At 40.6% G+C, this 10,191-nt stretch overlaps 1 protein-coding gene across 1 annotated transcript in view; it reads left to right on the forward strand.

Moving 5' to 3' along the window:
* Window positions 1-8,151, forward strand: part of Ssu72 (Ssu72 CTD phosphatase) — a 73,571-nt gene extending 65,420 nt beyond the window's left edge. Inside the window, exon 5 of the mRNA XM_067150100.2 lies at window positions 7,684-8,151. Coding sequence (XP_067006201.1) covers window positions 7,684-7,785 — 102 coding nt within the window. The 3' untranslated portion in view covers window positions 7,786-8,151. The remainder of the gene's footprint in view (window positions 1-7,683) is intronic.
* Window positions 8,152-10,191: the final 2,040 nt, after the last annotated feature.

Here is a 10,191-nt window from a genome sequence, read left to right on the forward strand (position 1 = left end):
TGTTTCTGTAATTTTCTCTATTTCATTGTACACTCCTTTGTTGGATTTTTTACACTATAAACGGTGCCATTCTTGTAATTCAATCCTATGATACTTCTGATGATTTTGCACTCTTTTTTCTCCGGTTCTTTGAGGAGTCCTTTATTAGAATTTAAGGATAGCGTTTTGGCTGCATACATAACTACTGGCTTCAGAACAGTTTCATAATGTCGTAGTTTTAGTATTTTGGGACAAGCATTTTTTGTTGTACATTGAGCACGACGTTTGATAGGTTATTTCAAGTTTGAGTACTCGTTCCTTTGCTTCTTTGTCCAGTCCATTTTTCATTATGATCTCACTCAGATACTTACATTTTTCTACTTGGTTGATCTTTCCGTATTTTGTCTGGAGTTTTGCTGGGGCATCTTTGATGTTAGTCATTACTTCGTTTTTTTTTTTCAAAAGATATCTGCAAGCCAGTTTGTTCAACGGTTTCTTTTAGAAGGTCGATTTGCATCCTAGCAGTTTCTACATCGTTTGACAGAATGGCGATGTCATCAGCAAACGCTAGACAGTCAATCATGATCACTTTAGATTTTATTCCCATTCTCAGAGGACTATAATTAGCTTCTAATAATTTTGTTTGCCAGGTCCTAATGATCTTTTCGAGCACGCAGTTGAAAAGCATCGGAGAGAGGCCATCACCTTGTCTGACTCCTGTTTTGACCTCGAAGGAATCTGATAGGCATCCTAGAAACTTTACTTTGGTTTTTTTGTCAGTCAGGGTGGCTCTAATTAATGCCAGTAGTTTCAGGTCAACCTCGAATTCGTTGAGGATGTTTAGCAGAACCTCCCAGTGTATTGAATTGTAGGCCCTCTTCAAAGTCCACAAAGACTGACACGTACTGTTTATTTATTTATTTATTTATTTATTTATTTATTTATTCATTCACGAAGCACAAGATACAGCTACACTGAGCAAATTTCACTTGCACTGTCAACAGACTATTTAACAAACGTAAACTTTCATAATAAAATATAACAAACATAACAAAATATAACAAGATCAGGTACACATCCTACTAATAACTGTCCAAATCGAAAACCATGAGAATGTCCATGTTCGTAGCCAAGTCTTCGTGAGTCAAGATGGCAGTATAATCCCTTCACATCAACTTATCTTTAAGATACTATTTACACACCTCTCGAATACACTTTTATTTGATGCTATATCAAGCTATTGTCTCCTATTAATATGGTTAAAGTGTGTTGGGAGGCGGATTAGGAAAGATCGTTGAAGTATTGAGCGTTGAGTGTGGGGAATGTGGAGAAGGTCTTTGGTTCTGGTGGAGCGGGAAGGAACGCGGAGAGAGAAGAGTGAGACAAGATGTTCCGAGCGGTAATGTCCATGTAAGATCTCGTGGAGGAAACTCAGGTCAGCTACCCGTCGCCTGATGTGCAGCGGTGACATATTAATTGCCATTAATACCTGCTGCGTAGACAGATTTCTGAGCTTGGGGTTTCTGTTCCTTACAATTGCAACAAAGGAGGACACTGCTCTGTCTAACTGCTTAGTATTGGAGGGGGCGGCTGTTGTCCAAATCGGAGAGCAGTAGTTTAAGAGAGGTTGAACGATCATGAGGAAGAAGTGACGAAGAGCAATGGGGTCAGAAATTTCTGTGAAGCGATAGAGAATGCCTAGTAATTTCATAGCCTTGGTTGTATATGTTTCTATATGGGTCTTAAATTGTAATTTTGTATCGAATATTACACCTAGGTCACGCTGTTGCGTAACCACGGTGATGGGCTTGTCGAGTAGGTAATATGATGTCGGTAGAGGAGATTTACGTAGTGTTATGGTCATGTGGCTGCATTTTTGTGGATTGGGGATAAGTTTCCAAGTACGGCACCAGTTCGAGAGGGCATTAAGTGAGGACTGTAGCAGAGCTGCATTTGCTGGATTCCTGATCTCCGTAAATATCTTGCAGTCGTCAGCAAAGAGTAGGGTATTCGCTGTTTCGTTGAGTTTGGACGGCAGATCGTCCATGAACAAAGAAAACAGCAAGGGGCCAAGAGTACTGCCTTGTGGGACACTGGAGGTGACTGGTAACCATGAGGATGAAGTGCCTGATATTACCACTCTCTGCCAACGGTTATGTAGGAAGCCAGTAAGAAGGGTCAGAAGACTGCCATGTATATTAAATCGTTCGGAGAGTTTATGGAGCAACAGAGTATGGTCTACAGAATCGAAAGCTTTCGAAATGTCTACGTAGCAGATATCCAACTGTGATTTAGCTGCAATGGCGTGTGATGCAAAGCTATGCAGAGTGGCCAGGTTTGTTAGACAAGAGCCACCTGGTAGAAAACTATGCTGCTTGGTTGAAATATACGGCAAAGTAAATGCGAGGAGACGCTGGTGTATAATTTTTTCAAAGATAAAGGATAGTGTGAGAAGAATAGAGATTGGTCGGTAAGATGAAACATTAAATTTGTTGCCTGATTTGAGAAGTGGAACAATATTTGCTTGTTTCCAGGTAATAGGAAAAGTAGCCCGCGGCAAAACATCTGTTAAATAATTTAGAGAGAGGGACGCAAAGAGTGCTGGCAGTATTTTTTTGGAAAAGAGGACCTATAGTGTCGGCACCGGTAGCTTTGTTGGTACGAAGAGTTTGAAGAAAGTTATGAACTTCACTTGGTGTGGTAGTTATGCTTGATAGGGTTCTGTTTGAAGCTGTACCAACGGGAGGGAGCGGTTGGTTTTGTAAGGGAGGAGAGAAGTTGGAGAAGAAATACCTGTTGAACAGGTCATTGCGATCGGCGCCATCTGCTGTTGCATTGTTGTGGTTCACGCTGATTGGAATCCACTCCGTCCTTCTCCGTGTGTTGATGAGACTCCAGTAGCACTTGAGATTGCTGCGGACGCTTTCAGTGACAGTGTCTACGTGTGTTTTGTAGTCTCTTCTGACCATAAACCTCGCGTGGCAGTGGATTTTTACTAAGGTATTGTGAGTGTGTGGGTTAGGGAAGTCTTTCCACAGGCTCTCTTCTTATTAAATAGTATCAGTCTGGTCTCTTGTGATATCCAGTGTTGATGTTTGCTAGTAGTATCCCATTGTGCAGGTACGAAGTCTTTAATTGCAGCTTGCAGCCAGTCGTACAGTAGGTCGAGAGCCGATTCGATATCAGCTATTTCGAGCAGACTCCAGGGAAGGCATTCCAGGGCACGACACATTGCAGGCCAGTCGGCACGGCGCCAGATGTGAGGCTTTGAGGAGGGGTAGGGAAGGAGGAATGTAGCATCGAAGGACTGGTGGTCGCACAGGAAAAGGTTTCTGCCTGGGGTTATTGTTTTAAGTTCTAATGAGGAGAGTATGAAGTCCAGGGTGTTGGGTCCACGGGTTGGGTACATATTAAACTGTTTCAGTCCGAGGCCATTCATAAAACTGTCTATAAAGTATGTGTCACAGTTGTTAGCTGACTGTCCGGTAGTTGGAGGAGACCACTTTATAGACAGGTTAAAGTCGCCTATTAAAATTACTTCACCATGAGGGAGCGCTGCAATGACTGAGTCCAGGCACTGTTCAAGGTCACAGAATGGGCTTTTTGGTGGTCTGTAGTAACATCCCACAAGTACAGGGCGTTGAGAAAAGAGTAGCTCTACCCACACTAACTCACAGTTCCGTTCGAGATCTGTCCTTCGTTTACATGGTAACGCACTGTTTACTGCTAGCATCACTCCACCACCTAGAGTAGTGCGATCACGATGGAATATGCTGTAATTAGCATTGAGTGGTAGTTCACTGTCACTAGCGCAAGAGAGCCATGTTTCAGTAAGTCCAATCACGTCAACTTCTCTTAAGTCTGGCAGGGCTAGTTCACAATCAGACAACTTATTGTTTAGGCTTTGCACATTCTGACAATAGATGTTTATGTCTGTTTTCATTTCACAAGTGGTGGGACCGGGGTTTAAGTTGACATCTCCAGCCAGTAGTAGGAGGCAAAGCAAGCCCCTAATCGCTGAGCGACCAGGCCTAGGCTTGTTCGGCTCCGAGCTAGTAGGGAGGCGCCTATAAGTCTGGAAAATGGCGCATCCAGTCAGAGAGAACGCTGGAATGTAGTAGTTTCTCTCTGCTAGTAGCCATGCAAAAGGAGAACTCACTTTTTCACTTGCTCACACAGATTCCTTAACTCAAATAGACCCGTGCAGAGAACCGTAAAGCGCAACAACTCTGATTATTACCACACAAACAACACAAACTGCAGCAGCACTGAGCTTGCGCGTGTCTCCTCCAGTCGCCATCTTGACCGGTTGGACCTGAGATTACAGTGTTTGATCGTTTTGAGGTTGTGGGTCTGTTCGGCAGTTGAATGACCCTTCCTGAAGCCCCCTTGGTATTTGCCTATTTAATGCTCAACTTGGGCTTCTAAATGCTCCAGGTGAAAATGTGAGAGAATTTTGTAAGTTACTGGTAGCAGGGATATTCCTCTGTTGACGTTTTTCATGTTGCCTTTTTTGTGTAACAGATGGATCAACGCTGTTTTCCAGTCTTCGGGTAGGATTTCTTCATTCCAAATTTGTTCTGTTTGTTTCTGCAAGATTTCAACTGCTTCTTCAGGGGCTTGATTTCTTCTTTGTTGGGTGGTCTCGATTCTTGGCATCTGAGTATAGGTTCTTTGGTCTTGACAGGATTTTTGGGTTGATAACAATTTAGTAAGTCTTAAAGTAGTCAGCGAGGATGGTACAGTTTTCTTCGTTCGAGGTTGCCAACATACCATCCTTTCACTGAAAGCATAGCAATGGAGGTTTGTAGCCCAAAAGTTTCCTTTTGAACCTTCTATAGTAGTCTCTGGTTTCATTTCTCTTAAAGTCTTGGTCGATCTTCACAATAAGTGACTTTTCATATTTACGTTTCTCAGCTCGGATCACATCAGCTGTCTAGGCCCGTTGGGCTTTGTCGGTTTCCCAGTCAGTTTGCGATTTTATTGAATAATATTGTTTCCATGCGTCGAGCCTTTCCTTGACAACTGAAACACAGGTATCATTCCACCAGGCGTGTTTCTTGCTTCTTTTGATTTCAGCAACTTCTTATGCAGCCTCAATCAGGCAGTTTTTGGTGTTGTTAATCGATCGAGCCTTTTCCTGCAACTCCGTGACTTTTATCGGAGTTTATCATTGTCAAAGCGAATATTTTTGGGGGTCTTGTTTGAGTTTGCTGGGACCGGTTTAAATTTAATTATAGACATGTAGTGGTCTGAGGCCGTGTTTACGCCCTTTTTAACCTTAACATTCATAATCTCAGGACTGTTTTTCCGAGAGATTGCGATGTGATTAATGTGGAACTCTCCGATGGTTGGGATAGGAGATCACCATGTTGTCTGTTTTCTGGAAAGATGGTGAAAGTGGGTTGACATGAACTGCAAGTTAAGATTTTCACAAATGGAGACCAATCTCTTGCCTTTTTGATTGGTTCTTTTGTGGCCAGGATGGTTTCCAATGATTTTCTTATACTTTTGTTCGCGGCCAAATTGGGCATTGAAATCTGCCATAAGAAGTTTCGCATGATGTTTGGGAATTTTGGCGAGCTTTTCATTCAGTAGGTCCCAGAAGTTATCCACTTCGTATCAGATCTGATCTTATCATTTGTGAGGGCATGTGTGTTAACTAGGCTGTATGTCTTGTTGGCACATTTGATTGTTAATATGGATAATCTTTCATTCACTGGTTTGAAATTTGCAACCGATTTGAGGATTCTGGTTCTCACAGCAAATGCGGTTCCAAGCATCACAGATCCATTGAGGACTCTTTATGAGCTCTGCTCTTGAAGAAACGGTAACATTCAGATTCAAAAGTCTCTTCGTCTGTGTAACATGTTTCTTGTAGGGCAATTATGGGTATCTGATTTTCATGTATGGCTTTGGTGAGAGTTTTCAGTTTGGTAATTTGTGTAATAAACTTTATGTTAAATGTTGCTAGAAAGGTTTTCAATTTGGTTCTGAGTTTCTGACGGGTAAGGATACATCGAGACTCTCTGACTTATCTCTTGGATAATGTCAGGTCTCCCCCAAGAATCTGAATAAGACTTGTGCACCGCAGGTTTCACGATGAGGGATTTAGCTTCCTTGAAATGTTTTGCTATCGTGCTTACTTCACTTGAATTTGTTTTAGATGCATGCACATCCATCTTGCAACTAAGGTTGTTATTTCCATTTTGAAATAATTTGTGTAGCCGAAGTTTTTGTTGCAAATGAAAGATACTGTTGGACCAGGAATAAAAGAAGTCATATTTGTGTATATTTTGTAATACATACCTGAGTACCACCTCCAGCCTTTCTTCAGCAATATAATAATAATAGTAATTTCCTGTAGCTATTTCTAGCTGAGTGCAGCCCTTGTAAGGCAGACCCTCCGATGAGGGTGGGTGGCATCTGCCATTTGTAGGTAACTGCGTGTTATTGTGGTGGAGGATAGTGTTATGTGTAGTGTGTGAGTTGCAGGGATGTTGGGGACAGCACAAACACCCAGCCCCCCGGGCCATTGGAATTAACCAATGGAGGTTAAAATCCCCAACCCGGCCGGGAATCGAACCCGGGACCCTCTGAACCGAAGGCCAGTACGCTGACCATTCAACCAACAAGTCGGACTCTTCTGCAATGATCAGTTGTTTATATATAGTGTGCACCTTTTGAGTTCCTGGTTCTACTAGCTTCAGGATGTAATTAAAGAATTAAAAATCTATCTGGGTACATTTTAAGCTGCTGATACAGTTTATAGAATTCTCTTTTTGGTTCATTCCTCATTGACTGAGTCTATGCTATTGTCTTCTCATACCAGAAAGTAACCACCATTTTACTGCAGTACGTGCAGACATTGTCAGAGTCTGTAAGCATCTCAATAGTATGGTAGTACAGTCCCCTTTATGGTGTTCTCTGAAAGCAGCTATGTTACCGACTGTACTCAGTGTGTTAAACAGCGGGAAGTGTGGCGAGGGGAAATGAGTCAGTATGTTGTGCTGAGGCAAGGTGCATGGTGAGATGCACTACTCCAGTATATTTGTATCTGGAGTGGCAGCATCCTGTCATTTTAGAGATTCAAACTCTTTCTGATAATCATGAATGATGTTTTGATTTATCTTGAGTTCATTGATTTGAAATCTATGGATCTTCTGCGTTCGGGATCTATGATTGGACTTCGGTACAAACTGCATTTCAACCTTACTTGGATTTTTTTTTTTTTAGCTGAACCATGTCGGCATGTATCCTGGTATCAATAATGCTTACTGATATTTAATTTTGGTAACGCTTGCCACAGAAAAAGACAAATATTGACTTTTCATGAGGGACATCTTGTAATGTGCCAAAATTCTCCAATTTCTAGAGTTTTAATAGCTGCCCAAGAAGGGCTCAAACCCAGAACCTATAAAATACCAGGTGTAGCACTGTTGATTGATAAAGGAACCATTGTTATTTGTTATAGTATTGTGTGTGTTGATACTTACCGTATTTACGCGAATACTCCCCGCCACCGAATAATCCCCGCACCCTAACTTTAGAAAGGCTGATTTTGAAAAAAATGCCAAATTTGACGCAAATAAAACCCGCACCCCAATTTCATGCCGCAATTTTTTTTAAAAATGTGCGGGTATTATTCGCTTAAATACGGTATTTTTAATGAACTGCTGCAGATTCCCTCATCTCTTCTTACAGATGTCAAAGAGTGAGGATTTAGACAACGACATCGATGAACTTCTCCACGAATTTGAAGCGAAATGTCATCGCCCAATTCTTCATTGTGTATTATTTTATTGACAGTTATAAAGAGGCCATTCGTTTTTGGCCAATAACGAATCGTTATGTATAGTCTGCCTGACCTGAGGCTAGACTTAATTGATCAGGCTCGTTCGTACACTTGGAGCACATGTGTATTCGAAGTTGGTGTGCCGTGATGTTTGGCAACTTTGTACAGTGAATGTTTCTTCCAACTGTTCTCCTTCCTCTCCCTCCCTTCTGTTATAAATTTTCTCTCTTCCATATATAAATAACAAAAGCAGGTAAACAATGTATTATATAACATGGGTCTAACCCAGTCCTTGTAAAATGTGATGGAATGTATAAATAAAATATAAACTATTCAGTGACCTTTATTTTCAAAATAAAATATTTTATATAATTTTATTCCTGTTTCATTCAGATTATTTATCCAAGAGGAAACTATTTACATTATATTTCCATCCACTGAAGTCTCATTTATCTGTTTTAGGTGGGAGTGCACCTGTTTAGATAATATATTATTTTAATTTATGGAAGATCAAAGGTGTCTCCCTCTCTCAGAACAGGCAGAACTGTTCATGAATCACTTTGTGGATGTTTCAGTAATATAATGAATTAGGATGCGCAAATGAATACACAGCTCCTATGAGCTTTCTTCTAGCTTTTATGGAGGATGTCATCAACACGGGTGGTGGCAAAATTGAAAAATCTTTGTCTTAGTGTGGAAAATGTAAGATGAAGGAAACCTACACAAACACTGGCAAAGAGGGAGGTTTATACAGGAAGAAGAATGCATAGATCCCAACCGGTTAATAATATATGGAATGGAATGAAAACAGTGTATAAATATGAATAGTCTCCCTCGTAATGAAGATGATAAGAAATAAAGGTAAGCTCAGCTAAGAAGAAACTAGATTTTTAAGAATAGTGGTGGTGATTATTGTTTTAAGAGGAAGTACAACTGTGCAACAATCCTCAGAGGAAAATATGGAAGAATTCCAACTCGTTGATGAATGAAGGTATTGGCAAAAGAATGGAAGGGCGTGGAAATGCAAGACTCCTTAGGTCTCTCAAACCTAATACCGCTGGGGTCAGAAGAGAACAAGAGTTGACTAACTGGGGTTAGATAGGAAAGGTGAAAGTTAGGAGCCTGGCACAAGTAAGCAGAAGCAATGCTAGACTCATCTAGGCGTCCGGTGGTCGCCAAACCATGCTCCGAAGTTCACAGCTCCTGGGGTTGTCTTATAACAGGCAAGAGGTACTGTGGATGTATTATACTGCCCCCTTCACAGGGGATTATAAGGAGAGCATCTGCCTGTATGAAGACGTGAAGTTCTTTCCTTGTCCTTTTCCTCCATTCTGTTGTTCCATGCTGACCTGGCATTGTTTATCCGTTATATTTGTATTTAGCTTCCTACATTTGATATGCATTTGTACACTGTTTCTCTTTAACACAAATTGACATGCTAGGTTCTGTTTCTCCTGTTCTTTTCTTCTACTACCTGTAAAATTATTTTTATCTCGCTTCCCTTTCCTGTGTTCATCCAGCTTTCTTTCCTACAAGATAGTAATCTCACAAGAATGACCCCTCAAGAGTATGGCTGTCAGAAATGAGTTCTTAAGGGGTTGAGAAGAAAAGCATTTGGAAGAACTAGGGTTGATTACCCTAGAAAGCATTTGTGTGTGTGAATATGTGGACTTTGTCCTTGTCTATTTTCTTGCTCCCTCATACGCTTCTGTTTGTGTCTATCCTTGTTCCTAATTTTCTTTCTGAAGTACACTTGTTTGTTCCCTTTTCATGATATGAAAGGTTCTCTAGTATTTAATATACAATAGATAAAATATTGTACCTGATATAAACAAACAAAACATAATCGTGTTACTCTGAACTGTTGTTTTTTAATATTTAGAACAGGAACTAGAACTACTGAATGTTTCTGCCATGTTGATATGTAGCTTCCATAATCTCTTCTTTTGCAAATCTTCACAGAAATCATTAACCTTAAGTTTTCTGTACAATACCTTATATACAGCTACAACTGTGACCCATTTTATTGATTTGAAAGTTAATTTTTCATTATTCTTTTCTGCTATGTAAAGGGATAAAAATACTACTCCATGGCAATCCAGTAGATTTTTTACTCCCTATTCATCCATCATATACAGTCGCTTGCATAAGATTTCGTCCATCTGTCCTTTTAATATATTGAACACCAAAAATGCATTACAAGGCTTCGGGTATGTTCAGAAACAAATACGCAGTGAATATGCAATATATACGTACAATAATGCCAGCAGAATGTGCCTCTTGCACGTCAATACTCTTTAATAAAAAATAATGAGTGTGGTTGGGCTAGAAAGTGGCAACGTAAATGTATTTTGTCTGCCTTGTGCACTGGCTTGTATAACGAACACATCATTGAGGAAGTGAGACACATCACCAAG

This window comes from Anabrus simplex, chromosome 6 (genome assembly GCF_040414725.1).
Source record: "Anabrus simplex isolate iqAnaSimp1 chromosome 6, ASM4041472v1, whole genome shotgun sequence".
NCBI lineage: Eukaryota > Metazoa > Arthropoda > Insecta > Orthoptera > Tettigoniidae > Anabrus > Anabrus simplex.